Source organism: Rhinatrema bivittatum, chromosome 10, assembly GCF_901001135.1.
Source record: "Rhinatrema bivittatum chromosome 10, aRhiBiv1.1, whole genome shotgun sequence".
In the NCBI taxonomy this organism is placed as follows: Eukaryota; Metazoa; Chordata; class Amphibia; order Gymnophiona; family Rhinatrematidae; genus Rhinatrema; species Rhinatrema bivittatum.
Window position 1 is genome coordinate 93944039 of NC_042624.1, and position 20677 is coordinate 93964715.

At 43.9% G+C, this 20677-nt stretch overlaps 1 protein-coding gene across 1 annotated transcript in view; it reads right to left on the reverse strand.

The window, feature by feature from the left end:
• The window catches only part of MSH4 (mutS homolog 4), a 184508-nt gene extending 169296 nt beyond the window's left edge, over nucleotides 1-15212 (reverse strand). The window contains exons 1-2 of the mRNA XM_029618699.1: nucleotides 14916-15212; nucleotides 9541-9720 (exon numbers count right to left, since the gene is read on the reverse strand). Coding sequence (XP_029474559.1) covers nucleotides 9541-9720; nucleotides 14916-15177 — 442 coding nt within the window. The 5' untranslated portion in view covers nucleotides 15178-15212. The remainder of the gene's footprint in view (nucleotides 1-9540; nucleotides 9721-14915) is intronic.
• Nucleotides 15213-20677: the final 5465 nt, after the last annotated feature.

The following is a 20677-nucleotide window of genomic DNA, read 5'->3' on the forward strand; positions in this document are numbered from 1 at the left end:
ACTTGCCAGCTCTGGGGCTGATTTAATTTTTGCGAGTTAAAACGTAAGTGTTGGGCGCACAGTAATTTTTTGTATAAGGGGTAGCAACTAATAGCCTCATCTACATGGCATTTACATATGATGAGCGCTATTAGCTACGTGCTGGTTTAGATGCACGTTTTGAATGCGCTAATCCCATTTTTGCATTGGGAATTATTTTGGCATGTCCAAAAAAAGCATCCAACTACGGGTCAAGCTGTGCGCTATGTTGAATACACTATATTGTTTTTGATCCTAAAATATTTGGGAAGCAATTCCACAGAAAGAGGGCAGCTACAGGCTGTTCAATAAGTCAATTCCAGTCTGATAACAGACAAGAGCAGGATCATGAACAGGTCTTGCTGGGATGAATTCAAAACTCAAGATGGATTATAAGACCATAAATGATCAACTAAGCGGTGAGGGCAACCCCTATATAAGCCCTTATATACAGGGTGGCCCATGGAAAAGTAGCCTGCCTGCGTGGCACTGGTATTGGAGGCGAGCTACATTTCCATGGGCCACCCTGTACAAAGAAATAGCATTTTGAATATAATTCTAAGACTATAGGTAACCAGTGAAGTAGGGTAACAATCATTCTTTTGGGCCCAAAGAGAAGTTTTCCAGTTGCATTTTAGATAAGTTGAAGGCATCTGAAAAATGTAATGGTACAGTCCTGATATAGGGCATTGAAATAGTCAACAGCTAAGTATCGTTGAATAGACTTGTTACAGTCTGGGTAGTAATATGCAGATATAAGTGAAAGAGTACAGGGCTGCTTCTAAGGCCAAGTGCATAAGCAAAACACATTGACACTGTCAAAATTTTCAAGGATGCTCATCGAATAAATGCACAGAGTGGCAATTGCTACCCTTAAGAGAAACATGGGGTAACCTGCATAGTGCAGCAAATACTACTATAAGAAGCTTGCTGGGCTGATTGGATGGACCATTTAGTCCTTTTCTGCCATCAATTCTATGTTACTATGTTATGTTTGGCCGGTCACAGGAAAGCCCCCATGACTGGCCATACTCACCCCCGCGAGTCTGCACTGCGGTGGAATGCCACCAAGTCTCTCACACTGGCCCCTTAGGTGTGCACCTGTACTCAAAGGCCCCATGGTGGGTAAATGCCTCCAGTTCCAGGAGATGACATCAGAGCTGGCTGGGGATTTAAACCCTAGCCGCGCTCCCAGTCAGCTACTCAGCAACGAGTCTTCTGCTTTGCAGTATGTATTGCCTGTGTTCGTGTCTGCCTCAGCCTTGCCTTGCCTCATCTTGTCTAAGCTTGCCTTGCCCTTCCTCTCCAGCCTACTTTGCTTCAACCAGTCCTTCCTGCCTTGCTCCTGCTCTTGCCTCGAACTGACTTCTTACCACTAATCTTTGCCTGGACCTTGACTACTCTTGCTTGCTGCCAACCACTGACATTTGCCAGGACCTGATCATCTTGCCCACTGCCTGCCCCGACCCTTGGCCTGTCTCTGTTGTCTTCTTTGATAGTTATCTACCCAGACCCAGCTTGGCCCTGGACTCTCTCCCTTCCCTTGCCCTGTTGCCAAGGGTGATTATCTGCCTGCCTCAATCTTTTTGAAAAATAGTCTTTTTTTTGCCTTGTGACAGGGTTCCCAAATTTAAGTCCCTGCCCCACTGAGCTTGTGTGTACTGTGTCTCACCAGCTGAGGAGTAAGCTCTTGGACCACTGCTAAGTTTGCACAGCCTATTCTGTGCACACACACAAGAGGCCTTAACAGGCAGCAGCTGAATCACCATGAGCCGAGGTCTTCCCTTAACCAATCACCTCCCCACTTGGATTGAGTCTGCAGATTCTTATGGTCGGCAGGACTTGCAGGCTGAACTAAGAACAAGACAGAGACGAGGTCCAGTCCGGGGTCAAGGCAGGCTAAGAGCAATTCCAAAGGGAGGACAACATAGGGCAGCTAAGAGGCAGAGAAGAACCAGGCACAGACAGACACAGAGACCAAACCAGGAAAGGAAAAGGAATAAGAGAAAAGGGGCTGGAACAGGCAGGGAAGCACAAGAACACACTAGCAACAAGCCCTGCAGAAAGAGAGCAGAAGACCTGTTGCAAAGGCGCTGGTCAGTGGTTCAAACAGGGTTTAAGGTCCCTGAGTGGGTGACATCTTCAACAGGCACCGCAGGGGTGTCCCACCACAGGACCTACAAAGCTCGTGCGAGCGCACATGCGGCAGACAGCAGCAGTGGAGGCATGGCGTCCAGGTGAGTGAGGCTTACCGCGGAGGCTAGTGCGGACTGCCAAAAGTAACACTCTGGGAACAGAAATTGGATATGTATGCTGAACTCTTACCCTGGCCACAAATGTGCATAAAGCACATTACTGTGCCAGAAACTGCCTCTAATTGCCAAGGAAAGTGTGCTGCAGGAACCTTTTCTGGTTTAAAATTATTGATTTCTGCATTCTAAGCAGTTGACAGACACTGAACAGAGTGCATGAGGTCACCTAATTTGGGAGCCAATGAAATAAAGGAGAGAAATCAGAAAGGATCAAGGGCAATGCACAGACAATTCAGAGGGATGTAAAGACAAATTGCGCCTTTTCTGGTTTGAATTGCCCTGCCTTTGTGCAGCAGGCAGAGAGAGAGAGAGAGAGAGATGGGAGCAGCATAGTGTTGAGCATCACAGCATTGGAGTAAAGCATCAGGCAGTCCCCAAGAACGGATGCTGGAAGCAATGGCCAGAGGAAGTTAGTTCTGTGGCTGGGTGCACAGTCAGCGAGAGAGGTGGAACTAGATGGCTGAAATTCCTGGGGTAAACTTCATTGAGCCAGTACAAAGAAAGGTAAATAATTAAGGAGAAAACTACATAAAGAGAATATTTCTTCTCTTTTTTTTCCCCCATAAATGGGGAATATTGAGCAGTAAAAGAAAAAGCCAATCATGTGTATGCTTTCGACTATTTGTGCATCAAGCCCCTGCTAGAAAGGCAAAATCCAGGTGCAAGAGGATGACTGAACAGTTTAGTTAAGCTGCTTGTCCGCTGAAAGATACTTCCAGATTCCTAGTTCTTTGACTTTTCTTGAAGGACATCACAACAGGACATAGTCCTGGTTGGATGATTATTGTCATATTCAGTTACAAAAGGCCAGAGAGCCCTCCACGATTTCAATAGCATTTTCCGGGCTTCATTCAACTGACCATACGTGATGCATCTGCGCATCAACAATTTTTGTTTTGATTTTGGCCTGTGCACAAAGCATTGTTGCGTGGTTAATTCCTGAGTACCCAGGGTTTAAAGATTAAGGTATAGTTATATAGATGATGGTTAGGAATTGCAGCCACTGTTTGATTCTACAAATCCAATACTCAGTGGACATTCTATGATGCAATATTCTTTGTACAAAAATCTAAGTATTATTCCACTTTATGCTTTAACCTTTCCCTCTGTTTTCCTGCTTATTTTATTTAATTTACTTAGTATTTATAAAAGATTGCACAGAGTGGTGGCTGTTTTGTGTACTCCCTTCCACTGGAAGGGTAATTAGCAAGGGTGTTCAAGGGGTGTTTTGGGGTTGGAAAGGGTGAGCATGGGATTCACCTATCCCTGGATCTATCCAACAACCAGCAATCCGCAACCCCCCATCTGGTCCGTCCCCCCCCCCCCCCCCCCCCCCCCAACAAATGGAACAGGTGACGTTTTCTTCTATTACAGCTTCAGCTTCCCCGTCCCTTGAAGACAGCTCATCTGTTTTACCTGAAAAGGGGGAGGGGGACATTACACCTGCTCAATAGACAATTTGTAGCTATGAGTACTAGCTTCGCACAGTTGTAAGTTCAAGGAAGTTTTTCGCCTTTGATATTTTCTCTCTAGTTAGTGATTTTGCCTCGAGTAGGTTAACCCAGAATGGTACCATGGTAAATTTTTTGCCAAAGATATGAATGTATAAGGAAGCAACCTTATCTAAGGCCTGTTTGACAACTGTGCTCCATGTAGAGATTTGGGATTCAAAGACAACTCAAAAATTTGGAGAAAGCAAGTTTGCTTACCCTAAACAGTGTTTCACATAGATAGCAGGATGAATTAGCCATGATATGTGAGGTGATGTCATCCAATGGAACTAAACAGACTCATCTCTCCAGCTAGAAGAGTTCCCATGCAGATGTTGCTCAAGATGCTCCTCAGTCTGTTACAGAGCTAACTAGCCATGTAGCTGACTCTCCAGGGAGAAGGGTGGGTAACTTTCTATCCTATCCACAGACAATACCATTTACAGTAAGCCAACTTGCTTTTCCTGTTGATAAGCAGGTTGAATTATTCATGATATATGGAAAGTCCAAAGCTGAGGGTTGAGGCGGAACATTTCTGAAAAGCAACCTGGACTGTGAAGCCTGTTGATGTGGCCAGAGCTCATTTACAATGCAAGCTATGGAAGTATTTCTCACTTATATGAGCATGTGGCCACGGGAAAAATGTTGGAAGTACTATAGACTGATTGATTTGGAAAATGGAGATTATGTTCCTCAAAACTTTTGGATGCATACAAAGGACCACGTTATTGTGGAAGAACTTCATGTAAGGTGGATAGTGGATGAGACTTGTAACTCACTTACTCTGTACGCTGAGCTTACAGACTAGGAAGACTACTTTCCATGAAAGGTACTACAGTGATGAGTTTCATCACTGTAGTACTGTACAGGGTGAGTTTCATCAACTGGGCAAGGAAAAATGTTGAGATCCCATGCTACTGGCAGTTTACAAACTGGAGGCTTCAAATGCCATAAACCTTTTCTAAATTTCACCATCAGAGGATGCTGGGAGACAGGCTTATTGTTCACTGACAGGCTTATTGTTCACAGGGCGCTATGGTACTAAGATGTACTTTTACCAAGGACACAGCTAGGCCAGAATCAAATAAGAAGTGTAAAAGGAGATGCCTAGGCTCACAGTAGAATGGATCGAGTCTATTCTGGGCACATCAAGCTGAATATTGATTCCACTTAAAGGAATAATTGTGCCTAGTTGAAGGTTTGTGAGCAAGAGCAATATATCCTCGATTAAGGTAATGACAGGTTGGCTATTATCATTTACTCAACATCTATGCTAAGGTTGAAGGACACCAGATATGGATGAAGGAATTTGCAGCTTTACTGAAAAAGGAAATGGGTATCTGATCTAAGGTGGTCTGGAGGGCATAGTGAGAGTCAATCCAGATAGTCATACCAAACTTGTCTGGCCATGCTGGAGATATGAGAATCATGCAGAATTGGTCTCAAAGCTGCTTCTGAATCATTCTCGCTACACGAAGTAGAGGAGGAAAAGCGTACACAAGGCTTTGTCCCCAATCTATTAGAAAAGCATCCTGAGCGATCTTGAGATCACTGAGAAGAATGGAGCAAAACTGATTGAGTTTTCGATTGTTCACTGTCATAGACAGACCTGTCGATGGACAACCCCACAATGTGATGAATTGTCAACTGAATGGTCTGAGTGACCATTCATGAGGCTGAGGCACTCCACTAAGATTTAGATATCCCAGGAAAGTATGTAGCCAGAAGGGTTGCTTTATGATACCCACTACCAGATCTCTAGCATCTCTTGACAAAGCTGCCAGGAGCAACTTTTTTTTTATTATTATTATTTATTGATTTTTCAAATAAAATACAAAGCAAATGTATCTTTGTACAGAAAAATGAGATCAGTACCAAGCAAACCTAGGGGTAGATTTTAAAAGGGTTACGCGCATAAGTTATGCGCGTAACTCTTTAAACCCCACCCCCCTGCGCACGCCAAGCCTATTTTGCATAGGCTCGGCGGCGCGCGCAAGCCCCGGGACGCGCGTAAGTCCCGAGGCTTTCTGGGGGGGGGGCGTGTCGGGGCGTGGTGCCGGCCCAGGGGCGTTTCAGGGTCCCGGGCCGGGGAATCGCGCGCCAGCAGCCCGCTGGCAGGCGTAACTTTTAAAACACAGGTAGGGGGGGTGGAAGGAAAGTTCCCTCCGAGGCCGCTCCAATTTCGGAGCAGCCTCGGAGGGAACGGGCAGCGCACGCAGGGCTCGATGCGCACAACTTGTAAAATGTGCACCCCCTTGCGTACTTTTAGAAAATCTACCCCCTAAAGTTTAAGAAAAGAAAAGGAAACAACAGAGATGGATGAGCTGTTGAGCTCTATATGATTGAATACACAATCTTTAAACAAGGGAATTACTTGTAATATGGAGATTCTTATACAATTTTAATATACAGAAAGAAATAGTGTTTACTCAACTCCCATAAATTTACTAAATACCTAGTTTATTGGGTGTTGTTTTAAGTCTGTGGGCTCTTTTGGTTTTTAAGGAAATTACTCAACTGGTCTGAACTAAAGAAAATAAAGGTATTATTTCCTTTTTTTACCACACATCTGCAAGGATATCATAGAAGAAATGATGCACCACTATCCAATACTTCTTTTTTTCATATTTAAGAAAGCCTTACAGCAATCATGTGTAGCTTTAGCAAAATCATGATACATTCGAACTTGACCACCATAGAAGGAAGTATTAAAGTTTTGAAAGTAGTGCTTCATTACTAAATTAAGATCCTGAAAAGAAAGAAACATCATCAGAAGAGCTGCTCTCTCAAGAACCTCTTCTGATGAAGCCTCTAGGAAACTGTTAAATTTTTTAACTCTGAAGGATTAGTAGGAATCATCGTTAAACTCTGTTTCTTTTGAAATGGTAGAAAAAAAACTTACTTAAAACAGGTATTCTATCCAAGGGAATTTTTTAATTTTCTGCAAAATATTTTCTCACTATAACAGATATAGGTGCACCTAGGAAAATTAGTAATTCTTAAATTTAAACGACAAGAGTAATTTTCCAGAGATTCAATTCTCCTTATAATATTTAAACGCTCTCGAATTATTGATGCGTTTACAATCTGTAAATTTTTTATATCAGAACCCATAACCTGCATAGTGAGAGAATGGTCCGAAAGAATTTTTTGGTGGTCTGTAGCCACTAAATCCAACTTAGATGATACAGCTTCCAGGCGCTGAGATTGATCCTTAAAAACTTGCATGAGACCCGTAGTCAAGTCCTAAAGTGAATCTAATGTCACCACTGCTGGTCTCATCATAATCTTAGGAGGATCTGGAATAGTTGTAGTCCCTGGTAATACAGTTTGCAAAGGATGATCTTTATCTCCCGAGAAAACTGGTATATGTATTCCTCCTACAGCTCCTTCATTCACCAAAGATGCCAACTGTGAAACATTCCCATCAGATCCTCCAAAATGGCTTGATGCCCTGCTTCCCTCAGCCAGGGGACTAGCAGATATATTAGCTATCTCCCAAGTAGTAGCATAGTTACCAGGGAATTTCAGCAATGGTGTTCTAGGCTCTGGCGGCGTAAGTGAAACATCCTCGGGCGAAAAGGATACTCCTTTACCTATTTCGCCAATGAAGCTTACCCACGAAGGATCGGGAGTGGAAACTACAAAGTCAGTGATGACCCGTTGGTCTAATGGAAGTGAGGACCTTCTCAACTGTTCCTTTCCTTTAATCCAAATGATCCTGGTCAACCTGTCTCAAAAAGAACTATCGCCAGTTGGTTATCACAATGCGTTCTATTCTGTTACAACAAACGTTCCATCAAACTACAAATCAAGCCTCAGGCGCACCAGATACACACCACAGCAGCATTAGTTGCCCACTTCAACAAAGTTCCGATAGTAGATATCTGCAAAGCGGCAACTTGGTCATCCATCCACACCTTTACTTCCCACTACTGTCTACAACAACAAACGACCTCTGATGCAGTGCTAGGCACAGCAGTCTTATCCACATTTCAAAACATATGAGACTGTCTACTACTTCAAGGGTTGCTGTTCAAACCTTAAAACACATATACTATGGACACAACCCGGGAGCTTGGGACTCCCAGACAGCATGGCTAATTCAGCCCTGCTATCGAAGGGAAAAAGCAAGTTTGCTTATTGTAAACAGTGTTTCCGTAGATAACAGGATGAATTAGCCATGCGATCCCTCCCTCCTCCCTAGACAGTCACACAGAGGACACATACTTTTTAAATTTACCTCTCGCTTGGCTACAAAGAAACTGAAGAGGAGAGGGAATCGCGCGGGAACACTACCACGCAGCTGCACAGAGTCAAAACTCTGTGACTGAGGAAACTCTGCCTACTTGGGGTCGTGACGCTTCCCAGACAACATGGCTAATTTAGCCTTACTATCGACGGGAAACGTGCGGGTTGAGCAGAGAAGGAAAAGTGGGGATTAGAACATTAGAAACAGCCTGCACAGGCCAATAAGAGGTGGGGTCAGAGCCACTGTCAGCTATGGGTCAAAGAAGGAAAATGATAGGATGTCCACTGAGGAGGAGGAAGAGTCAGAAACACAGTCAGTGGCCTGCACAGGCCAATCAAAGGAGGAAGAGAGTTGTCAGAAGCCACAAGGACCAATCATAAAAGGTGGTAGTGGGGTCTGAGCATTAACAGCCGCATGAGCCAATTGGAGAAAAAGAGGTGAGGCAAGCAGAGAAGATGGTAGTCAGGGACGTTATCAGCAGCCACAGGCAGGAAAATTGTCTTGCTGAATTCAAGACACAGTAATGGAGTGATAAGGAAAAAAGAGAGGGCTTCAGACAAGAGAATGAGAGTGGTGGGAAGAAAGGAGGGAATTAAAAGACAGACTGCTGGGGACAAGGAGGGACGCTGAGAGGTACACTAGTGGGGACCCTGGGGTTTTTTAGCGGAGCAAGACGGGTGGGGATAGGATTGTGGGATTGAGAATCTGTAGAGAGTGGAAGGGGAAAGAAAGACAGACAGGATGGCTGAGAAAGATAGACACTGGAGGGAAAGAGGATTACAGTGTTGGTCCTTTCTTGGGCAGGGAAAGCAAAAAAAGAGTCCCAACACCCTCAGCCCTTGTCAAAGTTGAGGCTCTCTACTACCATGTATTTTGTTTTCATGGCTCGGTGTACGAAAGGTTGGCCACCCCTATGTCAAGTTACTCATACCCTTATAAACAACATAAACAGGGTATAAACTATGGTAGTCCCATAAGATGTTTCAGATAGGCCAGGGTTAACTCCTCATCCTTTACCCTGAAGGCCAAGGCAATAAAGCCTCTCCTTTGCCATTTAAGAAGAGGCGCACAATGGGAAAAGACCATTTAGTTTGCACCTTGGGTGCTAACTCACCCTCACAGCTGTACTGGCTAAAGCCTGGAGCTAGAGACTAGCCTGGACCACTGTTCCCTTTAAACTGAGTGTGTGAGCAATCGCTCATACATTTACTCACATGCTTGATTTCTTTGTGCTATATACAGAAATATAAATGCTAATACTGGTGCTCAAAAATTGTTGCTCACATGAAAAAAATGTGTACGCACCTGGTCACTCCTTGGAGGGAACATTAGCCTGGACCTCATGCTGCTGGAGAAAACTAAAGCTCAGCATAGCTATTAATCTGGTCCTTGAATGTTACTTGTTCATAGTTAAAATCCTATAGTACTATGGAAAACTAAAGTACTTCTGCAAAATCCAACACAATACCTGAATATCCTGTCTGTGGAGTTCGAAGTCTACAACCTGATTTTGCATGCTGGCCACCAACAGAAAGAGGTGTTTTTCTGGTATTATCAGAAATCTTTAATGAAGAAGAACTTGTAGCAGTGGTAAAATTGAATGTGCTAATATTTTCCGTTAAAGAACTCTTGTCTCCTAAATAGGAATCTAATTTAAAAAAAGAAATAGAACAACATTAAAAAAAATTTACATATACAGCCTGATATAATCTGAAATGTAATAAAATCTCCCATAGGTAACCAGATAGGGCTGTTTTTTTTTACTTAGTGCTAAGGTTCACTATGTTCTGTGTGTTCTTTTGCAAAGTCAAGTCTAAAGCACGGTTTATTGTAATTTGTTTCTACAACTGGTGTGCCTTCAGATCTGATCAGGTATGCTTTGGAAAAGTCATCATTTCCTGATGCTCAGATCCAGACCAGCACCTAGGCTCTATTCTCAGCACATCACAATAACAAGAGTCACCAGCAGTGGCTTTCAAACATATAGAAGCTTCTTCCTGAGAACATGCATGCCTATTCTTCCTAGCTATAGAATAAGCCCTGGAGTGTGATAATAGGCAGCATGCAGTGCATAGATAGTAGGGCCTCACTTTTTTCAGTGCACACAATGTACACAGCACTTATTCATCCTCCCCCTACTGAGCTTCCTCGAGTCCTTCCAGCCTTTGTATTATTTCTAGGCTGAGTGCGACAGGAGGAGTATGTACTGAGCACTGGATGCAACTCATTCTGGGTGTTGAGAGCAGCAGTAGAAGGGGAAGTGCTCTGGCAACCACATACAGCAGCCAAAGTAACTGGCCAAGACAGCTGCTCACATCATACCAATTTCTACGAGGACAAACAGGATGGTAATCCTCACACATGGGTGACATCATCAGACGGAGCCCAATGCGGAAAACTTTATGTCAAAGTTTCTAGAAACTTTGCTAATTCTCCACCTGCATACTGTATTGTACCTGCATTCTGCATATGTATTGTATCCACCTGCATGTATTGTATCCACCTGCTAATTTCCCACTACAGCATACCCACTCTAATCCCAGAGAAGTCGAAGCATCCTACCCCCCCACACCATCTCTCACCCCTCCTCGTCCCACGCATCCCACACCGACCACCCCCCCAACCCCACTATGCCTCCCCACGCCTCCACTCCTTCTAAACACTTCCCCATCCCCCGCTTACCTTACCCCTCACACAGACCACCATCCCTTAACTTTGCAACCCCCCCAAGTACAACATAAATCCCTTCTCCCCATCCTCATCTCTCCCCTAACCCAGCTTCTAGGTCTCACCATCCTAACCCTTATGCTGTTCAATGTCCAGTCCCTCACAAAAAAATCTCACATCCTCGATGACCTCCTACACGACCACAATCCCGATATTTGTGCAGTCACCGAAACCTGGCTCAAGGACACAGACTCAGTGATCCTAAACCAGCTCCCTACACAATCACACGACATTTTCTCGCTGCCCAGGCCAAAAAGAAAAGGAGGTGGCTTACTCCTAGTCGCCAAAAAAACCCTCAACCTCAGGCCACTGAACATCAGCCCACCACCTAGGCTAGAAGTGGGCCTTTTCAAATCTGCTAAACTACAAATTTGCCTGGTCTACGCCCCCCCAGGCTTACTGGAACTCAATCCCTCCCCACTCATTGAACTGATAACCAACAATATCAACAACGAAAGACCAACTATTCTTCTAGGAGACTTCAATCTCCATGTTGACTCTCGACCCCTATCACCCTCCTGTGAAACCCTCTTAACCGCCCTGCAGGCACTTGGCTTTACCCAAATCATCTCCACCCCCACTCACAAGGCAGAGCATACCCTGGACCTCCTTTTCGTCGACTCCTACATACAGACCCCCACTACAGCCACATGCACGCCTGTACCCTGGTCCGACCACTCCCTCATTGAAATAAACCTCACCCTTAGCACCACATCCACCAACATTCCCCCTCAAAACAACTCCTTCTCCTTCCGCAAATCCTGTTCACCCGAGGAACTCTCAGCAGCACTCACAGAATCCCTTGACAAGCTTGATCACTCCACTCCCGATTCTGCTCTTAACTCCTGGGATAACCTCACCCGAGACATAGCCGACAACCTGTGCCCCCTCGTCACTCGTAGCCAACACGCCACCCCCTCAAGTAAAAAACCCTGGTACAACCCTGAGCTACGCCATATGAAACACAACCTCAGACTCAAAGAAAGAATTTGGCGCAAAGACCCCTCATCCCTGAACGCCTCCTCCTACAAATCCTACCTTCACACCTACCGACTTGCTATCCAAAAAACCAAGCAGGACTACTACGCCACCAAAATACACCAATACTCATTTAACCCAAAGAACCTCTTCACCTATGTTGCAGCTCTTACAAAACCCACCACCCCATCCACATCCGATGCGGACACAGGCGCCAAATGTGAAGAGCTAGCTCTTCTTCCAAAACAAAATTGCCAACTTACTCCGCAGGTTCCCTCCCATGTCCACCCCTATGCCCACGACTCCCTCACCCAGTAATTGCAAGCCCAATAAACACCCGCCCCCCCCCCCGGTAAGTACACGCTACACACCTTGGACCCTACTTCCACTAAGGAAATTGAGTCCATCCTCAAAAGAAGTAAGCCTGCTTCCCACCCCTCCGATACTATCCCCACCAAAATTCTCCTCTCCATTCCCAACACCATTGCTCAACCCCTAGCAGACATCATAAACTGCTCATCTGCTGGCTCAGTTCCTGACACACTAAAACATGCAGTTGTCAAACCCCTCATCAAGAAACCATCATTGGACCCCAAAGACCCCTCCAACTACCGTCCCATTTCAAACCTTCCCTTCATTGCTAAAATTATGGAGAAAGTAGTAAACGCCCAACTTATGGAATACCTAGAAGACAACTGCATCCTTCACATATCCCAATTTGGCTTATGTACATCAAGAATGTACATAAGTTATATGCCATAATATTATTTTTTCCATATATTCCTGTTATAATTGTTACCATGTTATATTTGTTACCTTGTTATCATGTTATAATGTAAAATAGGGCAGAACTCACCCTATCCGCCCAGTTACCTGTAAACCGATGTGATATCTCGATTGAATGTCGGTATATAAAAGAAATAAAATAAATAAATAAATAAACAAACAAACCTGAGTACCGAGGCTCTCCTACTCTCCCTCACTGACACCCTACTCATTGGCCTGGACCAGGGACACAATTTTCTCATTGCATTCCTAGATATCTCAGCTGCCTTTGACACGATAAGCCACAATCTCCTCATCTCCAGTCTCATAAACATAGGTATCTCCGACACTGCCCTCCTATGGTTCAAATCCTACTTGGCTAACAGATGCTTCTCCGTGAAACTTGGCAGCTCAGAGTCCTCTCAGTTCCCTCTCACACAAGGAGTACCCCAGGGCTCCTCCCTCTCATCCACCCTCTTTAACGTATATCTCCTACCCCTCTGTAATCTCCTTTCAGAGCTTGGGCTTAAATTCTACATCTACGCTGATGATGTCCAGATTATCATTCCCCTCCATGAATCTATCTCCGCCACCCTTAGCTACTGGGAGGAATGCCTATCTTCCATCAACTCTCTACTCACATCCCTTCAACTTGCACTCAATGCCTCAAAAACCGAGCTTCTCCTCATCCACAACCATCAAACATTCAAGCTCCTCCCCCCCCCCAATGACCCCAAGACCCTCTCCTTAACCTCACAGCCCGCTCTCCGAAACCTCTGTGTCCTCGGTGTCCTCTTCTGAACCTAAAAAATCACATCAGCTCTGTCCTTAAAGGCGGTTTCTACAAACTAAACATCATCAAAAAACTCAAGCCCCTACTTCACACACACGATCTCAAAACAGTCATCCAAGCCACCCTCGCATCCAAGCTGGACTACTGCAACTCTGTCTACCTTGGACTCCCCTACTCCACTATCAAACCCCTCCAGATACTTCAAAAAGCCACTGCAAGACTCCTTAGCAACACACGTAAAACAGACCATATAACCCCAGTCCTCAAGGAACTGCATTGGCTACCCATCTCTTTCCGCATCCTCTTCAAATCCCTCACCATTATTCACAAATCTATTTACAAAAACAATCCCTCATGGCTTAGCGAACCTCTCCAACTCTCGCAATCTGCCCACCCCACCAGAGCAAACCTTGCTGGTACCCTTCAAGTCCCACCCCTTAAGAAGGCCCGTCTTTCGGCAACCAGGGAACGTGCCCTATCTATTGCCAGTCCCACGCAATGGAACACCATACCATCCCACCTCCATCTGGAGCCCTGCCCCCTGAAATTCAGAAAGATGCTCAAAACCAGGCCTTCCCAGACTAGCCACCCACCCTACCCACCCTGCTGTAATTAAGTTTATCAATCATGGTCATCCACGATTAATGTTTGTAAATATGTTTTTCATCTCCCCTTCCCCTTCTTTTAACTTTCAGGCTCCCCCTAGAGCCTTCTACTCTCTCATTCATAATCTCCTGGTTCTCCCCTCCCCTGTTCTATGTAATTTCAACCTTTCATTACAATGTAAACCGATATGATGTGTATTTTAATGTCGGTATAAAAAAGATGTTAAATAAATAAAATAAATAAATAAGTCCCTTAAGAAGTTGAAATCATATGAAAGCTAATGATGTAGATAGGGTGGTGAACTGCCTTCCAACTGTTGTCAACTTCAGTTCGTCATTGTGTCTCATTTTAAATTTGTATTAGGAGTGTACAGTCAAAAAGTTTTCCTCTCTGGTTTTGTTTCCATTTTTTTTTTCATTTTGGTGCATATTTCAATGTGTTAACACACACTAAACTAATTTAATGTGCATTAAAAGTTTTAGTGTGCACAAAACAAAATGACAACACATTCCTGATTTGGGTTATTTTTACATGTAACTTTTTATCTAGCATGCAGAAAGCAGCATATTTTCAGTTTGTTATACAGTATTTTAGGAAGATATTTTTCTCTTGATAGACATGGGGGAAAATGACTGCCCACAGAAAATGTTTCTGGGAAGGGAAACATGACATCAAAAATAAAAACACGTCAGAAAACCAAAGCATAGATAATTACAAAAACGTCGTTACAATAATCCGGTCACTTATTGGTATAACTTTCGTATTTGCTTTCTAAAGATAAGTAAGCCTGGAGGTTTCACATAAAACAGTGAGAGGGGCGAAGAACTATAGAGCTGCAAAAATGTCACGGATGGGTTCAAGAAGGTACGCGTATAAACTCATGTAATCGAAATGGTTCGCTATGTGGGTGTTTACATAATTTGCGAACTAAAAGACAAAGCGAAGGCAGCCTGAACGCGTTTCGCGGCCGATACCTCTGAGCAGTTCGGTGCTGGTACCGGCCGCTCCCGCGCTGAAGCCGCTGCTGAAGGAATCTCCCCCGGCCACTCGTTTCGCAGACCCGCGTTTATCCTCCGATGGTACAACGGCACCAGGCCGCGGAGTCTCCAATAGACCTAAGCGATACCTCGGCCGCCGCGCCGCCTCCGAGGAAGACGAGCCGAGGCCGGAATAAGAAGCCGACGTTTCCCCGAGTATCGCGCCGCCTTCGACGTGAAAAGTGGCTTTCTTTAGCATCTGACCAAAAGCCGTGGGCGAGAGAGAGCGCCAAAAAAAAAAAAAAAAAAACCACCTCGTTTTTTCCCCAACCGTTATCAGCTAAACGCCGCCAACAACGAAACGGCGAGCGCGGGAATTTCTCGCGCAAGCGCAACAGTGCCCACTCTGTGGCACGTGCAAGAGATCCGTAGGCCACACACAACCCCAGAGATAGCAGCTGGATAGTTGTAGTGCAGCCAAGCAATTGAGGCTGTTAAGGCTGGGAATGTCACCCTTTGGGAATCTTTTTTGGCATCCATACTCCGGTCCTTACCTGCTGGCCCAGGTCCAGATTTAGACATAAGGCAACATAGGTGATTGCCTAGGGTTAGAGCCAGTGGCGTAGCCAAGGGTGGGCCTGGGTGGGCAGCTGCCCGCCCAATTGGAACCAGAAGTGGAGCACCGTCGCTGCCAGCCGGCGACCAGGCCGGCGGGGGCTGAAGAAATGAAGACCGGCGCTGCCAGCCGCCACCAGAGACCAGGCCAGTGGGGGCCGAAGAAATTATATACGTTGGTGACTGGCATGAAGACCGGCGCTGGCAGGGGCCGAAGAAATGAAGACCGGCGCTGCCAGCCGCCGCCAGAGACCAGGCCGGCGGGGCCAAAGAAAAGAAGATTAGCGCAGCCAACCGCCGCCGGAGACTAGGCCGGCGGGGGCTGAAGAAATGAAGACCGGCGCTGCTAGCCGCCGCCGGAGACAAGCTGGTCAGCTGGGGGCCTTTATGTGTATATGTATTTGAGATCGGAAGGGTGCTTCTGTGTGTGTGTTTATGTGGTGTGTATGTGAGAAAGGAATGGAGCTTCTGTGTGTGTATGTGGTATTTTTGTGAGAAAGGAATGGAGCTTCTGTGTGTGTGTGTATGTGGTATATATGTGAGAAAGGAATGGAGCTTCTGTGTGTGTGTATGTGGTGTGTATGTGAGAAAGGAATAGTGCTTATGTGTGTTTGTATGTGAGGTGTATGTGAGAAAGGAATGGTGCTTCTGTGTGTGTGTGTGTGTGTGTATGTGAGGTGTATGTGAGAAAGGAATGGTGCTTCTGTGTGTGTGTATGTGAGAAAGGAATGGTTCTTCTGTGTGTGTGTATATGAGGTGTATGTGAGAAAGGAATGGTGCTTCTGTGTGTGTGTATGTGAGGTGTATGTGAGAAAGGAATGGTGCTTCTGTGTGTGAAACAGGGAAGGTGCTTCTGTATGTGTGTGGTGTATATGTGAGTCAGGGAGGGTACTTGTGTGTGTCAATGTGTGTGCGAGAGAGAGATGGAGCATGTTTTTGGCTGGCTTGTGGCTGTGAGAGAGAGGGCATGTGTGTGATTGAGAGCTTGAGTGTAAGTGAAATAGAGAGAGCATGTGTGTGATTGAAAGCCTGTGTGTAAGTAAGAGAGAGCGAGAGCATTGTGTGATTGAGAGAGACTAGCCAGAGAGGTGACGTGTGTATGTTTGAGAGAGACTGATCAGGGAGATGACTGGTATGTGTGTGCTTGTGTGTGTGAGAGAGAGAGAGAGACTGGTTGGGGAGATGATTGGTGTGTGAGAGACAGAAACTGGTCCTGAGGGTGTGGCTGGTGTGTGTGTGTGTGAGAGAGAGGAGACTGGTTGTGGTCCCTAAGGAAGAGGACCGTGAGGACAGCTTCAGCAGCTACTGCTGCTTCTGGTGTGGCCTGCAAGGGAAAGGAGTAGGAGAACTGCTGGAGAGGGTAAGTAAAGGTGGCTTTTTAAGTTCATTTTTCTTGATTGACTACCATTTTAATTATTGGGTACTGTGTGATGTGTCTGGTGTTTGAAATATTTTATTGGTGTTTGGTAAAGCTTTCAAACTTTGCATGCGTCTTTAATTATTGGATATTCTATTCATATGCTGTTTTGAAATTATTGTATTAGTATGATTTTATAATTATGATTAATGATTTATATATCTTGATTTTATTTATTGTTTCATGAGGAATGGTGAAATTTTTGTTTTTCTATTGTTGCACTGTATAGAGTCTGGCAAGATGTGTTTTACAGTTCAGTTTTTGTCTGCACATTTCTATTTATACTTTATTTATTTATTAAAGATTTTTTTTTTTTTTATATACCGGTGTTAGTGTGTACATCACATCGGTTTACATTATAACAATAGCTCGGAAAATACATAGAACAGGGATATACATTAAAACAGGGAAGTAATAAGGCATGGGCCATGTGAACGAGTAGAAAGGCTAGAAATATAGAGTAACTGGCAGAACGGTTCAGAACCTAAAAAGATAAGGTTCAGCGTGCCGATTCATAACATGTTGCAAATATAAATGTATAACGAGGTAGATAACAATAAAACATAAACATATGTTTATGTGGCTTTATTCTGTATTTGGTGAGAGTTTGTGTTCTGCATGCAAAGACTGAGATGAAGCATTCTTAGCATGTGGTTTCTCTGTAGGGATCTGTAGTAGCTTGGCCTGTTCTGTTTTCCTGATAGGAGGTGTATTGATATTTTAGATTCTGGTGTAATATTTGTGGTATTCTGTTTCATAGGTAGGGTTGTTATTCTTTGAGTGTTGGCAAATAGTACTGTGTGTTCATATGGGAGGACCATGCCAAATTATATCACAATAGGTATTATGCCATATGAATTCCAAGATGCAAAGATTTCTTGGCATCACAACAGTGCATGAAATTATCACAACATGTATATTAATTTTACCTCAGAATGTCACTTTTCATGTAAAATATGTTATAAATTCATAATTTAAAATAGTGTATGGGGAGGTGGGGGGATGGCGCCAGGCTATAAGGTTTGCCTAGGGTGCTTAATACCCTTGCATCGGCCCTGTGTATAGCAGCAACGCCCCCCCCCCCTCCCCCCAAAGTACCCCTGCAGGAAGTTTTTAATGCTGGTAAGTGCTTGAAATAATTGAGGTAAAATGTTTTAAAGTTTCACGCATGATGCATAATGTCTGTTGCAAATTACTTAGAAAGCCATTCTAGGGTGCAGTATATGGCATTATTTATCAATAAGAAAACAACTAGTAGGTCTCAGACCTGCATGCCCACAACCCACCCATGTTAACCTTGTGCCCACCCAAAAAATAAATTCTGGCTACACCACTGGTTAGAGCAACAAATATCTGGGCCGAAGAGTTGCTTGCTCCAGCTTGCCTTGCACTAATGCCATTTCCAATCTCTGGTGGAGTGGGACTCTCTCCCTCCACACTCTAGCCCTGCCTGTGAGCACCAAAATCTTAAATCTGGCGCTGTGCTTGCTGATCAGGTTGGAGAATTTGACAAGCCTAATTCCAGTGTTGCAGTTTTTGACGTCCAGTCACCAAACGTGAATATGTTATTCAAGATGAGCTATAACCATTAGTCTTCTAGAATATATCACTATTGGACCTTATACAACCTTTTAACGGTATTAAATTATGGTCATCTCACTCCTTCCAATATTAAAAAAGAAACAGAAACAAAGTGTAGGGAACACTTAGATTCTCTTAAAATGTGTTTGGAGTAAGGGATATGGGGGGTATGTGCCATTTGGGGTATTTTTTATATTTATTATCATTTCCAGTATATCTCAAGTATAACACTGGGGGAAAATATGACAGATAAGTTAAGAAATTATAATAAGTAAAAAGACACCCCCTCCCGCCTCTGTACAGAAACATGAAAAAGAACAAATAACACACATGATCAAATTCGAGTCCACAATATTTCATTTCATATATGTCGCCCTACTCCAAAAAGGACTCAAGTTGGTTTACAATATCAAAACACAGAAATGTGAAAGGAAGCACCAAGTTTCAATGATAATTACTAAGAAAGAAAAGAAAAAGATATAATAGGCTTGAAGGCAGTGGCTAGCCAGAACTGATATTTTGGCTGGGCCCAAGGTTCACATGGGCGGGCACTAAGCATACAGGCCATGGCACTTGCACTCTTATTGATAAGTAATTCTGTACAGTGCACCTGACAACAGGTTTCTAAATAGTGGGCAACTGCTGTCATATTTCACAGGTGATACTTTAATATTTTGAGGGTAATTTCCAAACAAACTTTATAAGGTTAAGGTTCCTGTTACTCACAGACTTGAGCCAGAATTTTCAAAGCAGACTTATGTGCATAAATCTGCTTTGAAAATTCATGGGTGTGTGTATAACTATCACAAAGTTACACCTCCACAGGAGCAGGTGTAACTCTGTATGTAAATTTATGTATGTGCATACTAAATAGTGTGTGCTTTGGTGTGAATACTTAGCACATCTTTTTGAATAGAAGCTATAGTATTTGCTGTGAATTTTGTATTTCTGTAACCTTAGGGCTTCACAAGACATCTAAAATTCTTGAAAGAAGTACAGTAGTCATGAAAAGTTGAGAACCACTTCCCTAAAACACCATACACCCTCCCATAAGAATTTAATAACATAAGAAGTTGCCATGTTGGATCAGACTGAGTCTATCAAGCCCAGCATCTTGTTTCTAGAGATGTACTTCGGCTGAACCTTTCGGTTCAGCCTTCGTTATCGTCCCACCGCGGGAAATTTCAGTTTCCTGCGGTTCGGGCCTTTTTTTTTTTTTTCAGCCGCCCCGAATTTCGGGTTAGCGTGCACTAACGGGAAAATTTTTCTTCGTTTTTCGGGGTGGCTGAAACAGGACGAATGCACATCCCTACCTGTTTCCAACAGTGGCCAATCCAGGCTACAAGTACCTGGCACGTACCAACACACTAAGTGGATCCCATGCTACTATGCCAGTAATAGCAGTGGCTATTCCCTAAGTCAACTTGATTAATAGCAGTTAATGGACTTCTCCTCCGTGAACTTATCCAAACCTTTTTTAAACCCAGCTACACTAACTGCACTAACCATTGGGACGTGCCGATTAGAAAATAGAAAAGGAAACTGGAGTGCTGCAGATCCCTTCACCTCAGTCAAACATGCAGAACACAGACCCTCACCAATTACAGAATAAATGACCACAAAGTAGAAACAGAAATATATAGACAAAAGCTGAACTGGAAACCTCAAAAAGCTTGACTTTGCCTGCAGTCCAACCCTGGAAAAATAGAAATACATTTCTTCCATTCTGTGTAAAATACAAAGGTATCAGAGATGCACATTTCCCAGAACTGACTGAGAAAGTCAAACACTTCCCAGAAATGAAAGAGCAGGAAGAACATCTGGGAGATCATAATATTCCAATTTATATACTGCTTTCCATACCTAAAGGACATCCTGAGAGATTTACAACAAGAATATAAGTATAATAATGAGCTTAAAACATCTAAAAATACATCATCAGAAAATAATAATGTTACCATCCTCAATCCAAAAGTTCATCCATCCTCTACTGCAAAAACAGAGAAACAGCAGCTACAGCAATAAAATCTGTTGTATCCTGCTACTAGTGTAGGCCAGAAATGTAATCTGACAAGGTGCAATATGGACCTGTACCAGAAACCAAGAATTGTTCTTGCTATTGCCCTTGTTTTAAACTAATTTTATT